The sequence below is a fragment of the Podarcis cretensis genome (genome assembly GCF_951804945.1).
Source record: "Podarcis cretensis genome assembly, chromosome: 2".
Classification (NCBI taxonomy): Eukaryota; Metazoa; Chordata; class Lepidosauria; order Squamata; family Lacertidae; genus Podarcis; species Podarcis cretensis.
In genome coordinates, this window is record NC_137171.1 from 38,284,612 (window position 1) to 38,306,322 (window position 21,711).

The following is a 21,711-nucleotide window of genomic DNA, read 5'->3' on the forward strand; positions in this document are numbered from 1 at the left end:
TCTTGCTTAGAACCAGAATGCAGCATGTCCCCCTAATTAACCCTTGGTCTACAGCTGTCTGCTGAATTGTATGGACATGATAGATGATAGATAGATAGATAGATAGATAGATAGATAGATAGATAGATAGATGATAGATAGATAGATAGATAGATAGATAGATGATAGATAGATAGATAGATAGATAGATGATAGATAGATAGATGATAGATATAGATGATAGATAGATAGATGATAGATAGATAGATAGATAGATAGATAGATATAGATAGATAGATAGATGAGATAGATAGATGATAGATAGATAGATAGATGATAGATAGATAGATAGATAGATAGATAGATAGATAGATAGATAGATATAGATGATAGATAGATAGATAGATAGATAGATAGATAGATGATATAGATGATAGATAGATAGATGATAGATAGATAGATATAGATAGATAGATAGATGAGATAGATAGATGATAGATAGATAGATAGATAGATAGATAGATAGATGATAGATAGATAGATAGATAGATAGATAGATAGATGATAGATGATAGATAGATAGATAGATGATAGATGATAGATGATAGCTAGATAGATAGCTAGATAGAGATAGATAGAGATAGATAGATGATAGATAGATAGATGATAGATATAGATGATAGATAGATAGATGATAGATAGATAGATAGATAGATAGATAGATAGATAGATATAGATAGATAGATGAGATAGATAGATAGATATAGATAGATAGATGAGATAGATAGATGATAGATAGATAGATAGATAGATAGATAGATATAGATATAGATGATAGATAGATAGATAGATAGATAGATAGATAGATAGATAGATAGATGATAGATAGATAGATAGATAGATAGATGATAGATAGATGATACCTAGATATAACAGAAAAACACACATATTCTTCTTTGCAATTCATGAAGCCATATTTAGACATCTCTCCATGCACAAAATTCTGGGAAAAGTTTGTTTGTTTGCCTACAGCAATTTCCTTAAGTAAGCAACCTTGCTGCTCAGGTTGCAAGAGAATTCAATAACCAGCAAGCAATGTGATGAACAGACTAGCACAAGGTCACTGGCCAAGAGCTGAGGGAGAGGGTTATTGGAGTTGTAAGGCTACTCTCCATGTTGCTAGGACCTCGGACAGCAGCTAAGATCACCACTCTCAACATCTAAGCAACTTAAACATCAGCTATGGTACTCCTATCTCTGATTACCTGGTAGGGCTCTGTTTATAAATCAGTTTTGGGACTAGGTTGCCTGGTACACATCCCATCTAATTTTATTATTTGTCGCCAAGAACCAAAAATCCAGTATAAGCAGTAGTTATGCCAAGTCATCAGCAAAATAAGGATGATAATACTAGCCTCCCTTAAAGACCTGTTGTGGAGATGACTGAGATGAATAAATGTGAAGTGTGTGGACCACTTTCTAAGCATAAATAGGCTCCCTTCCCATGTGTGACATTCTGGAGCTTACTTGTTGTTCCAGGTCCAGAGGAGATAGCATATAGTTTTGTGCCTGAGGAAAAAAGCCCAAATGGTGCTCTACATATTAGCAAAAATATAATTACTTAAATAACTGCCAATGTGATGTCCTTGAAATGATGACCCAGCTGCTGCCACCTGAAGCAGGTTGCCTTAGACTAATACAGGGGTGGTCTAAAATGTGGCCCTCCAGATGTTGTTGGATGCCAGTTCTCATTATTCTTGACCACTGGCCAGGCTGGCTGGGGCTGATGGAAGCCTGTGTCCTACAACATCAGAAGGACACTAGGTTCCCCTATCTCTGGTCTAATAGAAGGACCATCCTTGTAAGTAGCCAAGATCAGAAGCACTTCTCCTGGGTGGATGTTATCTTGTGAGGAGGAGACTTTGGAGATACATGGCCAAGTTTGGCATCTTTGTCCTACCTGCCATGTGATGGCTGCTGTCACACAGTCACCTAGCATAAGCTCCTAGGCTATTCATGCAAGGCCAAGAAATGCTGTCCTTACAACAGGGCTGTTGAATCCTCCCAAATGTAGAGTTGCTTCCTTTGTTTACTTCACTTTTGCCCGAAGCCAAAAGTATAAACCCCAGTTGGCAAGGTTTACCAGTCAGATAATAATTACCTGCTCATGGGATTGCTTGGCACCAGGAAGTTAGAATGCAAAATGAAGTTTCCTTAATGATCTCACTCTGAGAACTTTTTCAGACGTCTCAAAGGATGTTATTAAAAAGTGCATGGGAGTTTACCAGGTGAAACTGTTTTCAGAGTTTATCAAACTTAGTCCTAACAACAGAGGCTTATGCAAAAACCCCTAAAGGCATCTTAAAGCAAAGAGGTACAACCACTTAACGGATAAAATAGAAACGTTTGTCTCAAAAAAAGGGAAAAGAAAACCCCTCTGCAGAGTTCAGCTTCACTGTTCATTGTTCTTATGAACAATCACATTAATAATTTCCCCATTTACATTCCAAAAAAGTACAAAAGTTGGCCTTTGTGTAGTAACAACAACAACAACAACACATTCAAAATGCACTAGGTACAAACTTACAATTTTAGAGCATGATTTCAAGAGGAATGTTAAGCATGTGCTTAAATCAGCCCACACTGAAATCAGTGGAACTTTAGTGCTTTCTGGAAGTTACTCTCAATCAAGACAGAAGCAAAGGAAATTGAAAATGAAAAGGAAGAAGGTTTTTCTTCTTGGCTTTCTCTTGGCAAGTCATCAAAATGTCCTGCAGTTAGAACATCAATCCTTGACATACAGAAGAATGCATCAAGTAAACACTGGTTACTTCCAAAAAAAAGAAAAAATGGAAAAAAATAAGAGGGGGGAACCCTCTGTCACATAGTTTAGCAATATTCTTCACAATGTGCCATGGGGATATTATTTAATTCTGCAAATGTTGTAGGAGTAGTCGGACTGTGAATGTCTGTCAGGTGATGCATCAAGTCCCCAGTTGTGCTGTGGATGGTGTTGATGTACATTGTCCAAGCCTTTTCTGGATCGGAAGACTTGGATTTAGCCTTTAAACTTCTCTCCAGTTTTTTCTGTTTATACTTAAATTCCAGAATAGTTTTTGTGTATCTGTTCATTGTGGTCACTGAGGAAGCCATACAGCAGGCAAACGAGCCCCAGGCAAGACTGTCAAGAATACAAGAAGATCATGAATAAAATGGCAGTGCTCCCACCCCTGGTTTGTAAAGCCCCAATGTTAACCACAACCCACACCTATAGTTTCTTGAGAAATGTTCTGTTTTGATATGCTTTTCCCCAAACCAAGCTTCTATCTGATTTGAAAACACATAAGCCATGTGAAGACTTCCATGCCCCCACTCCATCTGCTGCTGTGGACAGTCAGTAGGCAACTTGGGTTGCGCCAATGTGTGCAATGACATGCAAATGGAAACACAGAGAAAAGACAACCTTCCTGTGTTTGAAGCTGGTAATGTGTACATGCCCATTGCACACCTTGTTTGCTTTTAAAAGTGCTTCTGCACTACACACACGTAGCTGTGTAACAGTTTTTGTGCAGCCTGTAGCTGACAATGGAGCTTCCATTTAAAAACATCACCACCTGTGCAAAACTTGTTGCTGGGTATGGTGAGCATTTTCAAAAGAGCAGACACAAGAAGCTGCCTTATACTGAGTCAGCACACTGGGTCTATCTAGGCCAGCTCAGTACAATGGACACTGACTGGCAGTAGCTCTCCATGGTTTCAGACAGGGGGTCTCTCCCTGACCTACCTGGAGATGCCAAAGATCGAACCTGAGACCTTCTGCATGCAAAGCAGATGCTCTACCACTGAGCCCTTTCCCAAGGACCATGCAGAAGCACTGCACTAATTATGCTTTTGTAGTGTAATACTTTCTAGTCCACCCATCAACATTTCAATGTGAAAGATATGCTTCTGAGAAGGGAGGCTGAACCTGCAACCCCTACTACAGACACCTCTACCCTTCCATAGTGTCAGCTTTTTTAATGCCGTTTCCTTTGCTGCTGTTTCTATTGCTTAGAGCTTCTTTCTAATCCACTGCAGGATCCCACCTAATCAGAGAACACACAATGGATGTGGCTATTTTCTGCTACATAGCCAATCAGAATGCAAGCTGAACTAAGGGCAATGCTTTCTGCGCTGGTCACATGGGTGATTCCCAACCAGTTATATTACTGGCTGTGCTCTTCCTCTAAAGTGACTGCACAGGCAAATATTCACACTGGCCCAAGGTACTTTGGGATACCATTGGAAGTTTGAAACCTCCCCAGGCCTGTGTCAAACTCTATTGTGTGCTGCCTCTTTACAAACTGGAGAAGATTTCATCTGGAGGACCACAGCGGTCATTTTCTTCTGTGCTTCCCTGGTCACTAACGCCTCATCGACTAAGCAGAAAGGGAACCATAGGTGTCTAGACTAGGAAACTGACTAGACAGTTTCCTCATGATACTTGGCTCTTTCTACATAACTACTTCTGTTAGCTGGTTCCATATTTATTTGGTACTTGAAAAGCAAATGTGTGGAGGCCCTTTTCTTTTCTCTTTTGCACAACTAGCCCCTAATTTAACCAAACAATCAGAGTGATTGGCGGGTCATGTTCATCCATTTGTTGTTATGTTTTCCCCCATTGCCCCCCCCCCAGCTTACCAGTAGGACCAGCCATAATCCCAGGTCTGTGGGCGCCAGTCCTCTGGACCAAGATTGACGGTCATTTGAAATACAGTTGTATACATCATGTGAGCCACCATTCCCAGGAGACCTGAAATATTTCACAATGCTTTGTTAGCAGGAACCTCTTTTTAATTCACGTTTGCAGATCCATCAGGTTGATTTCCTCCTCTCCCCTCCCAAAGCAGCCCAAGGGAACAAACAGCAAACAGTTAAAACACACACACCGTGCAATAAAAATAAAACAAATACAATCAAGAACATCTAAAAACATTTTAAAAACTCAAATGTATACCCAGGCTTGTAAAAGCACTAGGTGAAATTCCAGGGGCGGGTGGGCGGGGGGGGGGGGTTGACAGAACATCTCAAAGGCAGTAATCTCTTCAGCTGCTCAATACCAAATGAATTCTGTTGTCATTAGATAGAGATTTGTGACAAATAATGTTGAGGCTTCACCTTTTTCTTCAGACCTTAAGCCTGTCTGCCTGAAAAGGCTTAGCTCCTGATGGTTCATACTTGACTGAATAAGGACGATAAAGATAAAGCCCCTCTCATACGGAGGCAGGTGAGGGGCACACAACTAATCCACCCAACTGGATTTATTTGGTATGAGGCCATTGCACAAACTGAATGACACCATGAGAAGTGGACCATAAGGACTGCAGAATTCAAGCCCAAAGTCGCAGCTGCTGCGTGGGGCATATTCCAGGAAGTGACATACTTAGATGTCTTAGATACTTAGTGACATACTTAGATTTTGACACAGGCAGCAGCCTCACACCATTTCGACTATTCACCCATTTAGCCTAGTTTTGTCTCCTCTGACTGGCAGCAGCTCTCCAAGGTCTCAGGTGCATCTGCCTACTTCATCATTAACTTTTAGGAAGAATCTAAAAACATTCTTGTTTACTCTGGCTGAAAGATCTGTTTCCTATCATCCCTGAAATTATTAGCTGTGACATTCAATGATTGTTACTTAGAAGTTCTAAACCGATCTTTAGAGGGTTGTTTCTGAACTGTTTTTAAGAGTTTTGATTGTATACTGTTGTTGATGTTTTCAATGATAGATGTGGGCTCCTTCGGGAGGAAGGTTGCTTATATAAATTTAATAAATAATAATAAAATACCTGCCAAGACGGTGAAGATCGCAGCAAACGCATTGAGCTTCAGCCCATCTAGCATGCTGATGGAATAGCAAATTTCAATCAACATGAGAGCGACGCCCATCAGAAGCAAAGCAATGTAGAGGAGCTCTGCTGCAATGGAGAGCCACAGGACCCCTGGAACAACAAAGGTCAACAGCTCTGAGAATCCTAGATGCCCCAAGACCTCCCCCCCACCATTCTGTACCCATTAAGCTGCCAATATATGCACATAAAGTTAAAACAGTTGTGGCCCTGCCCTTTATTGTGGCTTCAACTGCTTTTTATTGGAGCTGGTTATCTCTGAGTTTTCACAGATGGTGCAGGAGAAGTTCATCTTGAATCCTTAAACCCCAGTCCATAGGTATGTGGCAGGATATGTGCAATGGAACAGAGCAACTTACTCCAGTACAGTTACAGCTGCATTATGAGCCTAGTGGGGCTGAGTATGTCAGATCCTCTATTTGCATCCCAACCTACCTTAAACAGGAAGTCTAGCTGCAAACAACCAATCAACAAATTTTATTATTTATAGCCAATGACCATCAGAATACAGTATGAGTACAAATCACATCCAGCTGCATGCACATTCCTGGTTACTCCTCATCCAGGGTGCTCTCACTACCACCTTGGGAATCACGTGACATTAGCCACAATTCGTATCTATCCTGTCCTTCTTATGAAATGCTGTGTTTTGATGAGTTTCCCCCCAGAACAAGCTTCAGTCTGAATAGAGAAAAAGAAAGACCTAGCTGCACTTTACCTAGCTGGTAAGGTGTACACAGCCTCAGTCTCCTGAGCTGTACGCTAACTTGAGGAAGGCTATGAGGAGCAGCCAGGTCCATCCCCCATCCCCCACTGTAGATTCCCTTAGCCAAGTGAGCCAGATCTGCACAAGAAAGAATTTCAACAGGTGTAGTTTGTCATGCCAGCTCCTCTCGCTGAAATCCCCATGCCTACAAAACTACTAAAAGGAGGAGCCCTGATCTTTCCTGCATTTGGCTACTTTAAACTCAGCCTGGAGAAACAACTTTTTATAGAAGACAGAGGCTGCTTGCACAGTCCCTGCTTAAAATAGAGTGGGCTTGCTCTTTTTCTCACTTCAGATTGAAGCTGGTTTGGAGAAAAACAGATCAAAACATAGCATTTCCTAAGAAACAACAGGATAGGCACAGGATAAACAAGGATTGCGGCTAATGTTGTGTGTATATCTCTTTCAAAACCGGGTTGGCGCCTCCAGGCAATGGCGGAGTTCGGGAGGAATTTGCTCCGTCGAAATTAGGGTCTGACCGCTACGGCGAAGGCGGAGACCCGTTGAAATCACAGGCGGGAGAAGCTTGTGAACTTGGGATTCAGCTGGCACCTTTTGCACCTCCCCTACTCGCGGGGAAACCCTGATTTGGGGATCCGGAGCGAAGTGGGGTGAGCGGCGCAGTGCTTTGAATCGACTGCTTCTTTCACGGAGTGAAGCTGCATCGCTGTTGCCGGAGAGTGCTGACTTTTTCCTGTGGACAATTTGACTTTAAACAACTACCCGTGAGTAGAACGGAAAATTGGATCTTTAAATTCATTAATTTGGCATCGAAGCGGGAAGGTTTTAAACAGGAAGTCCGCCTTCCTCTTTTGTAAATAGATTGAAGCAAAGACGTTGCAAGTTAAAGCCTTGGAAAGTATTTTGTAAAGGATTAAATCTCCATCAGTTAAAACTGTTAAAAACCCCCCTTGGAAGCAGGAGAAGAGGGGGAAAATTTTGGACTTAGTGAGCCTGCAGGAGAGTGTGAAAAATTAAATTACCACTGCTCTGAACCTGGAAAAGGGCTGCCAGCAGAATTAATGTTTTGGGAGAGGTCATTGACTGTGAACAGATAGCATTTTGACAGATGGCTAAATAAGAGAAATATATTGTTTCCATTGTCCTCTTCTGCGTTCAAAAAGGAGGAAAAGTAATTGAAAATTGAAACTAACTTTATATTTTAGAATGCGCATGAAAGGATCAATACAAGTGGAGACTGTTTCCCTTTAGAGGGAACTTTTGAAACTGTTACAAGAGTGGTTTTTTTCCAGCTGCAAGATAAGAGCTGTGAGAATCAGAGATTGACCTTGGACTTTAAGAATGTTGACAGAAGGAGCTTTAGTGACTGTTTTATGTAAGATAAGCTACTCGCTGGAACAGCTTCATAAAAAGACGGATGTTATGAATTCCAAACTTGAGAACTTGGAACAAAAAGTGATAAATTTGGGACAAAAAGTGACCATTAATACAGAAATTGCTCAGGATTTGATACAGGAAACTTCTTTGACAGGACAAACTGGGGAGAAGAAGGAGAAAGTTGTGGTTGTTGAACCTAAAGTAATACAAGTGGAAGCCCCAGCCTTTCAGAGGCAAATCGAGGACTATAAGTGGAGGCCTCTTATGAATGAATATAGAAAAAGTCAGAATTTGAAGATTGGAGCCCTGCCTGCACTGGAGAAGGAAGGTTGGATAGACTCTTTCATGCAGGGATTTATTGACCTTTGGGTTCTGAATCTGGGTCAGGAGGTGATTGGAGTTGTGGGGGTCTTTGGATCTGGAGGAGTATTGAAACTTGATTTGAGATATTGTATGGACCTTGGTTCTGGCTGTGGAGGGTTGGCTGGCCTGTCGAGAGGGAATGGGGGCATGGCTGGGTTGGGCCTCCCCGAGACTTGCTCTTCAGCATTTTCAGCATCAAAGAATATGAAGAAGAATTGCAGAAGGGACTTGGAAAAGATTTAAGAGCCTCGGACAGAAGACCTCCAGGTTGATGAACTATATGGAATGGACGGAAATGATTGGCAGAATCCGAGACCAGGGAGAAGAGATGGTGGTAGAAGATTGGGAAAGTCTAAAGTTTGTACATAGAAATATTGTAAAATTAATGAGTGTTTGAAAATTGTTGGAATGAAACTTTATGGCTTTAGCAGAAATGCTATAAGGAGTTAAGTATAAATAAGTATTTTAGTATTAATGGAAAATAAGGTTAAAAATATGTTAAGACATTCATAATGATAAAAATAGAGAAAGATGGAAAGGATTTGCTGAAACAAGTAACAGAAGTAGAATACAAAAAGGGAGGTGAGAGGAAGTCGATGAAATAAGGGAATGAAAGATAGACTAATGAAATGGTATGCTATATGTTTTTTAAATTGTTGTTGTTTCGTTTTGTTTAATTTAGTGTTAAGGTTGTGTTTTGTATTGTTTATTGTATTGTTTTTTCTTTTGTTCTTTTTTCTTGTCTGCTGTAAGTTTGAAAAGTAATAAAGATTATTTTTATAAAAAAAACCAGCAGTGGGAGCGTACTGGACACAGAGAAGACAGGAGCATGCACACAGCTAGAGTCATTTTCCAGAAGGATGAATGGAAGCAAAAGGTGCTAGCTTTCCCAAAACTATTCCCCACCACCCTGTGGAGGATGCCACCATTTCCTAAAGCTTTTCAAGCACCTTGGGCTTCAGCTTCTAAACTGAGTTCGGGTTTCTTTGGGAATTATCCAAGGTAATATGCACTAGAGCTAGAATAAATAATCCCACCACAAATACGCGCAGATACCAAATTTGGCAAACATTCAGAATACGTGGTTTTGAGCCACTGTTTGTCCCATAGAAACGGGGATATATTTATTCTAGGGTTGTGTTTCCCATGACTCAGAACACCGAACATAAAGATAGAAAGAGCAGAAACTTGAATTAGTGACAGCATATAATTACCTCGATCCGCCGGGGGTGTCAGGCTGATAAAACTTCTACATTTCTCACCTATAAGGCATATAAAATGTACACTTTCAAATTATAGTTTGGAAGGGAAAAAAAACCTGAGCATCTCATCAGCCAGCTTAGCCTTCCCACCTTCCCAAGGCTTATAGGAACACAGCCTCCCACAAGCAACAAGAAGGGAGCTGTAAGCAGATGGTAGGGGAAGCCAGCGCGCTGAGCTAAAATGCTGCAGTGTTATTTGGAATGCAATCCCCCCGGGGGGGAATTAAAAGAACAGGCATCCCACTTTGTGCCTATAAAACAAAGCAGAGGCAGGGCTGCTTCTTGCATGATATTTTCGTATTTGTGCATGCTCCACAAGCTGTGCCTTCTAGGAAAATAGGAAGCTGCCAGACCATTGGTCTATCCAGCTCTTGCAGAGGCTCTCAGGGGTTTCAAACAGGAGGAATTCCCTACCTGGAGATGCTGGGGATTGAACCTGGGACCTTGTGCATGCAAAGCAGATCTCTGCCACTGAGCCATGGCCCATCTCCACCTTTTTTTTTTCATTTTTACCACTTGTCCCTTTAAAATGCACACGGGCAGGGACATAGTCAGCCTCTCCATCACTGTTCACGTGCATCTTAAAAAGAGATACACTTTGAATTATAGAATCATAGAACTATAGAGTTGGGAGGGACCATGAGGGTTACCTGGTCCAATCCATTGCAATGCAGGAAGCTTCTGCCCAATGTGATGCTCAGACCCACAAACCTAAGACTAAGGTTTTCCTACACTACCAGCTGAGCCACATCTCTTGCACTGTTCAAATACTGGGGGAGTCAATATGAAATCCAACAGCTTTCGAATTCTCAGTCTAGCTGATTACCTCCCAGTCTATGTAACACAAGTTATACAAAAAAACTTCAGGAGCACTATTAAATGGGCAAACACCTGACAACATTTGCAGAGCTTTTTTATCCACTCTAAATGCTTTTTTATCCACTCTTATAAATGCCGTTGGACCTGACTTCAAGTGATTCCCAAATGTTATTTTTCACCACTAACACTTCACCTTATTCCAACCCAAAATGTCTAGTTTTGTCTCTGACTACCATCCTAGATCCCCAACACTCCCTACCAAACCTGACTGCCAGAGACAAGTTCTGCTTCCTTCTACACCCCTTCCTTCTCTTCTAACTTCAAATGGCTCTTGCCAAATCTTGCTGTATTTCCCACCAGAATTTCTGAGTTCCGCTTTCCCCTCCTGCTAAAACTCCGGCCCATGTGTCAGTCATATTTTGCCCATTTATCCCTCTGAGGAGTTCTCTCTTGGTGGCCATCTCTATGATTGTGTCATTGCACTGGCCCAGTTTGTGCAGTGAGTTACCCACGTAGGCGGATGCTGGAAATGGAACAGTGTGGGTAGAGTACATTGTGACAAATTATTCGTGCAAGTGGCACGCCACACAATTTGGGCAATTCTAATCCTTCCAAATTCAACTCCACCACTACACATGGCTCTGAACATTTCCCCCCCTCCCACCCCATCACTGTCACTGTTAATGCTTAGGCAGTAAGCTTCTCAGGGCACCTCAACTTCTAGCATCATGTGAAACATCTTCTAGATTGAAGGTGTTGTATAAATGCATCCAAACTTAAGTCTAGCTGCAAGCCCAGGAAAGAAACAAAAAGTGCTTACTTGAAGAAGCACCTATAATTATGTGAGGTCATATCCACATGATCCATTTAAAGCACTCTTGTTCCACTTTAACATAATAATCATGGGAACTGTAGTTTGTGAAGGGTGTTTGGAATTGCGGCTCTGGGAGGGGTAAACTACATTTCTGAGGATTGTTTGGGGGAAGTGTTACATGCCAGTTGCAGAAGGTTGTTTGGAATTGGCCTGAGTTCTTAAATAGAAGAATTCACTGGAAGCAGAGTGGTGACAAAGGTCAGCAAAGCTGGGGATCTGCTAAGATCCATGCACCACCCAAAATGGTTGCCAAAGCACAGCAACATTTCGAGCACATTGTAGATAAGTTTCAGTGCAAAACACTGAGAAATAGAGGGCAACTCTAAAGCTATGCATAGATGTACACAGAGAACAGTGCTACTTAAAACCAGTGACAGAAGTTTATAATAGCACAAATCAGACTAAAAACAAAGGTGGGGGAGAGGACTACACATTTTTGCCAACTCTAGTAATGTTGGCAAATATTGGTAATGTGCATTGGGTTAAGATATCCCTGCCCTGTCTCCACCCACTGGTGTGTACATGGAGCAAGAGGTTTCAATACACATCAAACTATGCCACTATATATAGCAGCATGCAGTTCAATCTGAAACACAGTGAGAGAGAAAACAGCCTCACTGTGTTTTAAGCCAGCAACGCATACATGACTTAATTCTTGGCTGGTGGGAGTGGCTGAATTGGTTCTGGCAACTTCCACCTTCACCTCAGGTAGGGGGAGTGGCTCTGTGGATAAAAATAAAGAAATTGTTCTACATTTCTTGATCTTTGCTGTTGAGGCTGAATGGTCAGCCACTTCATTTTGCGTGTGTTATTTTTAAGTGTGCACGTACTCAGCAGCACAGCTGTGAATAAAGCTGCGTGGATTGTTTGGTTTTAAATTTTCTGCAAAAAGTACATCCACATTATATGTGCACAGCTGTCCATAACATTGGCTCTACTAAACAAAAACAAAACAAAAAAGATCCCCTTGAATTTCCATTATTTTTACAAGGGACCACTCCTCTGAAACATCATTAAATCACAGATCACGTCTATGGCTACAGATTGCACTGCAAAATTCACAGATCATACTGTAAAAATCATGGATCTTGTGCTTCCCAGCATTGCCATGGCACAAAAACATGGGTCTTAAGCATGGACCCTCATAATTTTTAGGCAGAATGCTACTGCAAATGCCATCAACTTACACATCACATCCAAACCCACTCACGGAACAATAAAAACCATGTTTCCATCATCAGGTGAAAATATGTATCTGAACCACAGGTATCCTATGAAAAAGATAGTGTGAATTCAAGAGGATCTATTGTTGCTCAGCTGAATCCAACTCTTATCCCACAGCTTTGCTGTAATATCCAAGGTAAAGTTAAGCATTGTTTCTCTCCCCAACCCATTTCTCCTTTAAAGGTAATAATGTTTTGTCCAGTCTTCCCAGTTGACCTCCCTTCTCTCTTTCATTCCCTTCCCCACTAAAACTACTAGGAGAAGCTAAAAGCACGTGGACTCTCAGAAGAAAGCCCCATTGACTTCAGTTGGGGTTTCTCTTGGGTACAGACTTGCAAACTAAGAGTGTCATGAGGGACACTTATTTAACAACAACTATTAATTTATATTAAGGGAGTATGAGGCAAGAGGATAGTGCCAAGGAAGAAAAGAGGAACCATAGAATTGTAGCATTGGAAGGGGACCAGAAGAGTCATTTAACATAGGAATCTTTTGCCCAGTGACTTTGGGATAAAGAGTCTCATGTTCTACTGAATGAGCCATCTTCTGTTTGAATCATGACCATGGGGATTTCACTGGAGACGGGGGTGTCTTTGACTTTCTTGTTGGTTTGGGGTAGAAGACTGGAGAATGCTTTCCTGGGTGCTTCTCTGTGATGCACGACCCTTTTGGTAGGAAAGGGAGTTCACTGATGGACACAAGCAGCCCTGTTCAGTTAACTGGCTGATCTAACTCTTGAGAGTCCCATGGATCAAACGTATCCATTCTTAAGGAAATCAGCCCTGAGTGCTCACTGGAAGGACAGATCGTGAAGCTGAGGCTCCAATACATTGGCCACCTCATGAGAAGAGAAGACTCCCTGGAAAAGACCCTGATGTTGGGAAAGATGGAGGGCACAAGGAGAAGGGGATGACAGAGGACGAGATGGTTGGATAGTGTTCTCGAAGCTACCAGCATGAGTTTGACCAAACTGCAGGAGGACATGGAAGACAGAAGTGCCTGGCATACTCTGGTCCATGGGGTCATGAAGAGTTGGACACAACTAAATGACTAAACAACAACAAACACACAATCCTGTCTCCATGGGGAGCACACATTGTGCTTTGGTTCTTTCCCCATATAGGAAGATGAAACAGAGACTCAGGAAAGCATAACAACCCACAAAATGCTGTGCACACATTCACCTGGGAGGATGAGGGAGGTGTGCAACACAGGTGTGCAACACAGAATCTCAGAATAAATACAGCAGGTGTTTATTTATTGTCCTGTGAACACAGAAGGGCCCTGCTGGATCTGGCCAAAGCTCCAACTAGCCCAGCATCCTGTCTTCACAACAGCCAACCAGATTCCTATGGGAAGCCCACATGCAAGATTTGATAACCCTCCTCACTTGTGATTCTCAGTGACTGTTTATTGGAACATAAGCACCATGACTAAAGGTAAAGGTAAAGGTACCCCTGCCCGTCTTGACAGACTCTGGGGTTGTGCGCCCATCTCACTTAAGAGGCCAGGGGCCAGCGCTGTCCGGAGACACTTCCGGGTCACGTGGCCAGCGTGACATTGCTGCTCTGGTGAGCCAGAGCCGCACACGGAAACGCCGTTTACCTTCCCGCTGGTAAGCGGTCCCTATTTATCTACTTGCACCCGGGGGTGCTTTCGAACTGCTAGGTTGGCAGGCGCTGGGACCGAGCAGCGGGAGCGCACCCCGCTGCGGGGATTCGAACCGCCGACCTTTCGATCGGCAAGCCCTAGGCGCTGAGGCTTTTACCCACAGCGCCACCCGCGTCCCTAAGCACCATGACTAGTAGCCATTAATTCCTTTTAAGTAGAATAACAGCACAGTGATGCCTTGGAAATTAAAGATGCTTCAGTGTGGATGTGGTCCGCTACAGGAGATGATCCTTCACTTTTCCTCTCCACATCTTCCTCTTGATAGAGAGATGCTGCTCTCTCCCCCCCCCTCCCTGCTTCTTTCTGAAGCCTCAATTTGGTTTCTGGAGTAGCTGTCAAGAGCTGCTGTTCTCTTCATCATTTCAAGCAAATTAAACAAAGAAAAAAAACAAGATTACACTGGTGGTGTTTCTGAAGATGAATGTCATTGTACAAATGCCATCTCGACAGATGTCTAAGGGGGATTGATGGCATGCACAGGGTGCTTACTATCGCTTCTATGCAACAAATCAAGTTATTGTCCCACAGGAAAGAATCTGTTCTCCCACAGGAAAGGTGTCATCATGAGAACAAGTAAACTGAGTGGACTTCCTGTGGCTGGAGGAAGCGCTATTAAAAAAATGGCACACAGCTAACAAATATGTTAGCTTTCACCATTAGACCTCAAAAAACAAGCTTCCTGTAAATAGTCTTCCTCCTCCTTTTCTTTTTGAAATAAGGGATATCACTCAAATTTATACAACCTTACCCCTAGAAGTTTGGACATCTTCCCACAAATCAGCTTTGCCTCTCGCTCAGGAAAAATGATTACAACAACCAGGTGAGGGGGTCATTTTTGGGGGAGAATTAGGGTTAAACACCCCCTACTTGTCTACTCCTGCAGTTGAAAAAAAACCACGGGGTTGGAAATCCCACACTGCACTTGTAAATTTTAATTCCACCCTAGGACAATATGCAGTTCTGGTGAAATGCTCCTTCTAGTAATATTTTGGTGAGGTATGTGGAGTTTAAAGAGGCAGTTTGTCATCAAGACAGACGTAGTTGGATCAGCCGTTATATTTACATAGGGGAGAAAATAACTAGGAGTAATATATTTTCCCACTCTGTTGCAAACTTTTGATTTCCTAGCGCAGCCAAGAAGCCACGATGCCGATCCTTTGCTGCTGTACCAGCACTGATTTTCCACACTGAAACTCTTCTGAGTAAGTAAAACGTTTTCTCCTTTATCTGTGTCATGTCTTAAGACTCCCTTTTGCTCCATAATACTACTGTGTGCGTGTTAATGAGTTTACCATTATTTATCACAGAATCATTTATTACTACTACTTTTAAAAACCTATTTCCACTGATTTTTTTAAAAGGGAGCAGAGTTAATGCCACATGAGTTCTGCTTAACTATTTCTCCTGCACACTTTAAATATCGTGTTCCTCCTACTATTGGCTCCAAATACCTCGGTCTGTGTTATATTGTTGGGGTAACCTTTCCTATATGAGCCAGTGCTGGGGGGGGGTCATCCCTCATCCCACCCCGTCGGAATTGGAGGAGAATTGTGATAAACGAGCTTAAGACAGAAATGTGACATGACGGGGGGCGGGGGGGATAACAACTCAACAAAGAATGCCATACCACTACAAGGATCGTCTCCTCCCTATTAACCCACAAAGAAGCCTTTGACGATTACACTTCATTAGTAGTCATTTCTTTTAAAGCAAATTGTGCTTCAGAAGCAACATAGCTTGTTTGCGCTCCAATACCCCAGGGCGCGTAAGCTCTTGCTCCCGTTTTACAGATGGGAAAAGTGAGGCTCAAAGTGACTTGCCGGTGGCCGCGCGGGATGTCATTGAAAGACCCCCATTTCCCCTCCCCCGGCGCAGTCCCGTCTCGGGAAGGAGCCTCCGCTCCCTTGAGACCAACCAGACGGTCCTCCTCTCCAGCAGCCCCCCCCCAGGCTCACCACTAGTCCCTGCTGCCCCGACGGGGAGGTCGTCACTCACCGTCTCCGAGGAGCAACTCCTCGCAAGAGTACCAAATGCCGGCGTGAAATTTCCGGTCGACGAACTTGTCGTCTCCGGTCTCCCAGATGTACTGGACCACGTTGCTGTCGTTGGGGCCCCCGGAGGTGTTGAAGCGGATGCAGTGGGTGCCCCCTCGGAGCTCGCTGCACATGGGCTTGGCCACTTTGCGGGTCCCTTCGCACCAGTAGCTGCTGCTGAAGGCGGTGATGGAGAAGGTGAGCGACAGGCAGCTGAGCGAGAGCGCCGCCGAGGCTCGCTGCCGCCGGTCCACCCCCATCGCGCTGAGGACTGCCGCCTTGCAGAGGCTGCATCCAACGACGCCGAGCGAGGACAGGACGGGGCGCACGGCAGGGAGGCGGGAGAGAGAGGCACCCTCGGGCTGCCGCCGCGCGCCTCTTGGCTAAGCCCCTGCTGGTGGAAAAAACCCCGCTCTCAAATCGCCGATCCCCCCCCCCCCCCGCAGCATCCAGCCAGTCACCAGGCTGCCGCTGGCCGTTTCTGAAGGTGAGGCGAGCAGGTGGGCAGAGCTGCCAAGACGCCTCCCCCCCCCCCCCCCGGGAATGAACAGGGCTGAGCCTCAAAAGCCTGCCGCTTCTGCCAGAGCTCAGCACGAGGAGGCTCTCCAAGAATGCCTCTGAGCATACAGAGTGCATTTCTTTCCCCGCGGAACAATGGGAACCCAGCCACCCTCCCCCGAAAAAAAGCACGGGGGGGGGATAAGGAGCCAGGTGAAAAGCTGCAAACAGGCGTCAGCCCCAGGAGTGATCACTTTTATCAAGTCACGCGCCACAGCGCTGGAAAGCTGAGACCCAAAACCACACAGAGGCAGGGATCAGGCTAGGGAAAGGTGAGGAAGGAAATGCGAGCAAGGGGAGCAAAGAATGAAAACACACACACACACACTCCTCTCTTGGTACTTAGGAATTAGATTAAGTGCAAAGTAAACACAGGGGGACTTGCTTTCCTGACTATCTTGGGAAAGGTGCCAATGCTTTGTTTGTTTGGAAAGTCAAGTTTTGCACCCTCTGCATAAGTCCTGGTGCTGCTGCACACCTTGGAGCCCAGGGAAGTAGCATGGGAAAGAGCCAGTGCGATGTAGGAGTTAGAGTGTGGACATCCAGCGCACATTTAAAGCGTGCAGTTTCACTCAAAGAATCCAGGGAGCTGTAGATTGTTAAGGTTACTAGGAAGTGTAGCTCTGTGAGGGGAAAACTACAGTTCCCGGCTGAGGGGGAGCCATGTAATTTCAATGTGCACTGGGTGTCCTTTTTAAATGTATGGTGTGGATCTGCCCTCAGTTAAGCCTTGCTGCACAATTTCTGAGAAGCGAGCCCCATTGAATTTCATGGACTGTACCTCTTGAGTAAACACACATAAAATTGCGCAGTCAGAGCACTTGGATTTTAGAACTACAGGGGGAGATGGCATTTCCATTTGATTAAACCCTCAAACATCAGTTTAAGATTATGGGCCAAGTTAATTATTGCAGGCATTCCAATAACATTTCTATTCCCATTTTATAAATCCGGAGCTGAGAGACACTGATTTGTTCAAGGTCACCTCAAGTAATGGACGATCAGGGATTCTTCATAACAGATTCATTTCCTTGGAATTTTTGTTTAATCCCCTTTTCCTTCTGCACTTATCCATTTAGTGTAAGTATTACATCACGGCTTGAACAAACCAAACACTGTTTTTCTCCCTGCTCCAGTAGTAATGTACAATGCCCATGTTTTTGCCGTGGCATTATATTTTTAAACATGATGTTTTCTTGTTATATACGGCCTAAACTTGGAGGTGGTGTGGGAGTGAGTACAGGCACTGGGGAAAACAAAAACCTGCTGTAATTTGCAAGTGAGGCAAACATAAGGAAGACTCCAAAAGAAAAGGGGGAAAGGAGCTCAAATTAAATGCCAAGCCAATAAACTTTTCTTTGCTTTTCTTTTTTGCTGTTTTAGCTAATTTAGGCAGTGTAGTGTGTTGAACTTTGGTTTAGCCTCCACATACTTGCTTTAGTAACTTAGTTGATTTGGGGGCAGTCAATCTCCCTGAATTGACCTGTTTGGCCACAAAGTGTCTGTGTACTTTTTGTGTCAAATGGAAGGGATGGGGCAGTAAAATCTGACTCCCTCCCAATCTGACCTTTCTACTCTGGGATGCGTTTAGCCGTTTCCCCCCAAGGAAGGCCAGTCCTCCACTTTAGGCAAAATGAGGCAGCTGCCTCAGGCATCAGGTGTGGGTGGTGGTGGTGGTGGTACTGCCATTGAGGTGTTGGGGAACAGGGTTGTGTATGCTAAACAGCCTATCCTTTCCTCCACTAACTTAACCAGCTGTCCTCCTGGCAAACGAGAATATCCCATTCCCAGTGCTCAAGTAAGATTCAATGCTCATGCCAATCAATTTCTGAGTGTGGAACTGAGGGAGGGAGGGGCATGTTTGTCCTTTGCCTCAAGCAGCAAAATATTTTGGGCCTGCCCCTAGGCCACTTCACTTTCATTATTGGAGTGGGGCTAAGGGGAAATGGCTGTTCGGTGATTTTGCTCCCCTCTCCATGTGCTCCATTTGACATTAAAGGTCAGCCCTCCGACCTCTCCAGCTTATGGTTTGTATGGCCCATTTAGCCCTTTAAAAGGTTATATTCAGTTTCTTGGCGGAGCTTTTAACACAGGTCTGCAGCAGGGGGTGCAATTAATTCAGTGTGCCTCCGTGTAATGCATTGCAAACAAAGCCACAAAAGTAACCCAGGCATATATTTGTTAACCATGAGTGGCTAATTACTCCAATTAGGACAAACCCCCCAAAACTTTGCCCCTCCCCCACTTGGTCACCTGGAATTTATTTTTACTCACCACTGGTGAACAGGAAGTGGCTATATACAAGCCTGAATTACTGGTATGTTCACGTGACAATTCTACTCAGGTCTGGGATCACTTGATTTTCTCACAATGCTGAAGCTGGGCAACCTGTGTAAAGGTGAGAATATACTTTAAAAATAATAATAATGACAGATTATCTGGAGGGGGCAATTCCATGACTGTTGCAGCAAAAGCGACAGGTTTGTGGAACCTTAAAGCTGCAACAGATTCTATTCATTTTTAAGATGCCGCAAGATTTTTTTGTGGTTTTCAGATGAAGAGGTCGCTGCAGTATGGGTGATCTTCAGTTGACAAAGAAAGATAAATCAAGGAAGATAGTGAGCCATTGCCTTGGTTAGAAAAAGAGATTGTATCACACTTCTGTTTCTGTATGACTACATGGTACTTGAAAGAAGTATGTGAGATCTTGCATACCCTTGATGTTCTTAGGCAGGGACCAGTGGCCTCCCAGCTGGTGTTGGGCTCTAACATCCATCATTCCCAGCTGGCATGGCCAGTGGTTAGGATGTGGTCCAACAACACCTAGAGGGTCACAGGTTCCCATCCCTGATCTTAGCCATCTGTGCAGAGAGCATTTAGCATCGTGGAAGTGCTATTAAGGTCTAGAGCATCTCACCCAAGCTATTGTGTTGTGTGTGTGGGGGGGGGGGGGAATTGTGTGCCTTTCTCTGTGTGTCCTAGAGAAGTTGAACTGGCTTCCTCCTTGCTGTCCTTTTTCTATTCCAGCAGGCCTTTGGGAACCAAATGTTTCTGAGGAAAGAGCTGGTGCTGTGATGTTTTTATTGTGGATCTTTTAATATTGCTTTAATTCTGTTGGGGTTCAATGACATTTTGATTGTCTTTTCTACAGTTTTAGCTTGTTTAATTTGTGTAAGCCACATTGAATCCCAAACTGGGGGGAAAGGAGGGATATAAATAAATACTAGAATAATAACAATCTCACTGTAGATCTATTGCCAATGCCGATCACACGAATACCCTTGCCTCCCTGTGGGTTATGCAGATTACACAGCAACCGGCTTCGTTTGGCTGCTGCCTTCCCCTTCCCCTTTGCCAAACCAAGGAAAACATGTCCCAGACCTGTGGAACATATGAATTCAACGCTCAATATAGAGGCTTGCAGCAGTGTGCAGCATGAGATAAATGACACTGCTGTTCTCTGTACTGATTTACCAAACACATATTCCAGAACATTTGAGAAATGAGGCACAGGCATATCTGATACAATTCCCCTGCACCCAATTCTTCAGCCTCCTTTAATGTGCCTTTAAAAATCCTCCTTCCTAATGCTAACAACTCTTTCTAATTGCAGTTCGTTTTATGCCTGTGCTTCTCTGTGTCTTCCCTGAGATTCCTTATCGTTACAAAACTCCTGGTGGTGCCACATTAGTCTCTTTCTACCCCCCCCCCCCTTCCCTTCCTTTCACTGCACAAAAGCATGCTCACTTTTGCATCTTTAACATAGACTCATTAAGACAATGCTTTCCGTGGGTGCTTTTTCATTTAGTTTTCCTAACCATCAGCCAGGCTGGCACATAAAGTACCTCTGCCCTGGTTACACCTTGTAGAACGTGTCCACCAACCAAGTGGCAAGTGACAAGATGGATCTCCTTATGCCGATTTCCAGTTACTCCCAAATTAAGTCAGGAAAAGATGTGAGCATAAGCACCCATGTTACTTTTCCTGCCTCAGGCCAAGATGTCTTTCCAGTAAGACATTTTAAGAAAGAGAAAAGGAAGTGGGTAGCTGGGTTTTAGGTGCTCTTCCTGGACACCCTCAGGGGCACACCTAGGGGTTGGTTAGGTTGGCCCCTGCCAAGGGTGCAGGCCGAGGGGCATGCAAAAATCATGCCTCTCCCATCTGGCTCATTAGGTTGAGAGCTGCAGGTTGCCTACAGATGCCTAGATTGTCTTCCTTCACTGTCCTTATTTAAGTAATGAGATGAAAGTGGGAGCTTCCAGTTCTAAACCACAGGACCATCCATGGCCTGGCCTGACCTACCCCACATGGCTTTTTGTGAAGATACAGAAGGACATATAAATCAGCTGGAATAGGGAAATGGAGTGCTTCCTACAAATTTTAGTTTTTATTAAAATATTATTCTTTCGTTGTATTTTACTTTGGGTGTTCCTTTTCGGAGAAGGGGGACCTTATTTGGGGGAACTGCTCCATGCCCCCCCCCCCGACCACCTTAATCTGACCTTTGGAAATTCAAACGCTGCTCATTTAAAGACTTTGTTCATGTCCGCTTTCCTTATTACATTGTTCCCACGCCTTCCCTTTCTTTTGAAAACTCGTGTAATGAATGTTTTCTCCCCATTTGCCAATCAGGCTCCATTTTCAACCAATTCCACCCTATTAGTCAAGATCAGTGCAAAAATAGCTGCTACCTAATTATTTCCCCCACCTTTTGGAGTCAGGAGTTAAGGCTGTGACACATATCAAGAGCTTACAGAACATACTGTGCTTCATTAGACTTCCCACAGATATAGGGGGACTAATTCGTAGGGCAGAGTTCTCTACTGAACTTTCTACACTTTGTTGCACTCGCCAAAACCCAAATCACATCAGACTACATTATACAAATTACCCAACGTTTGCATAGATACACTTGATTTGCAAAATATAAGAGTAC

General features: G+C 43.8%; 2 protein-coding genes across 4 annotated transcripts in view; one reads left to right on the forward strand and one right to left on the reverse strand.

Annotated features, from left to right (window-relative positions):
• Nucleotides 1-2,419: 2,419 nt before the first annotated feature.
• GSG1L2 (GSG1 like 2) lies at nucleotides 2,420-16,701 on the reverse strand. The gene is made up of 5 exons (XM_079966240.1): nucleotides 16,180-16,701; nucleotides 9,549-9,596; nucleotides 5,808-5,960; nucleotides 4,660-4,771; nucleotides 2,420-3,160 (listed from the first exon to the last, which is right to left on the reverse strand). Exons 1-5 carry the CDS (start codon nucleotides 16,475-16,477, stop codon nucleotides 2,869-2,871), a joined length of 903 nt encoding a protein of 300 aa, XP_079822366.1. The 5' UTR covers nucleotides 16,478-16,701; the 3' UTR covers nucleotides 2,420-2,868.
• Nucleotides 15,095-21,711, forward strand: part of GLP2R (glucagon like peptide 2 receptor) — a 39,201-nt gene continuing 32,584 nt past the window's right edge. The window contains exon 1 of one of the 3 annotated variants that reach the window (XM_079966113.1): nucleotides 15,095-15,386. The gene's annotated coding sequence lies outside the window, so the exon portion shown is untranslated. Of the gene's footprint in view, nucleotides 15,387-17,107; nucleotides 17,856-21,711 lie in introns of those variants that run through there. The other 2 variants (XM_079966114.1, XM_079966112.1) reach the window with 2 other exon arrangements.

Excerpts from the sequence above, each read along its gene's own strand:
- GSG1L2 (XM_079966240.1), bottom strand. The coding sequence starts at position 16,477 with ATGGGGGTGGACCGGCGGCAGCGAGCCTCGGCGGCGCTCTCGCTCAGC. Across the intron at positions 5,961-9,548 it reads GACACCCCCGGCGGATCGAG|GGGTCCTGTGGCTCTCCATT; the intron begins GTAATTATATGC and ends TTGTTGTTCCAG. Across the intron at positions 3,161-4,659 it reads GATTATGGCTGGTCCTACTG|TCTTGCCTGGGGCTCGTTTG; the intron begins GTAAGCTGGGGG and ends TATTCTTGACAG.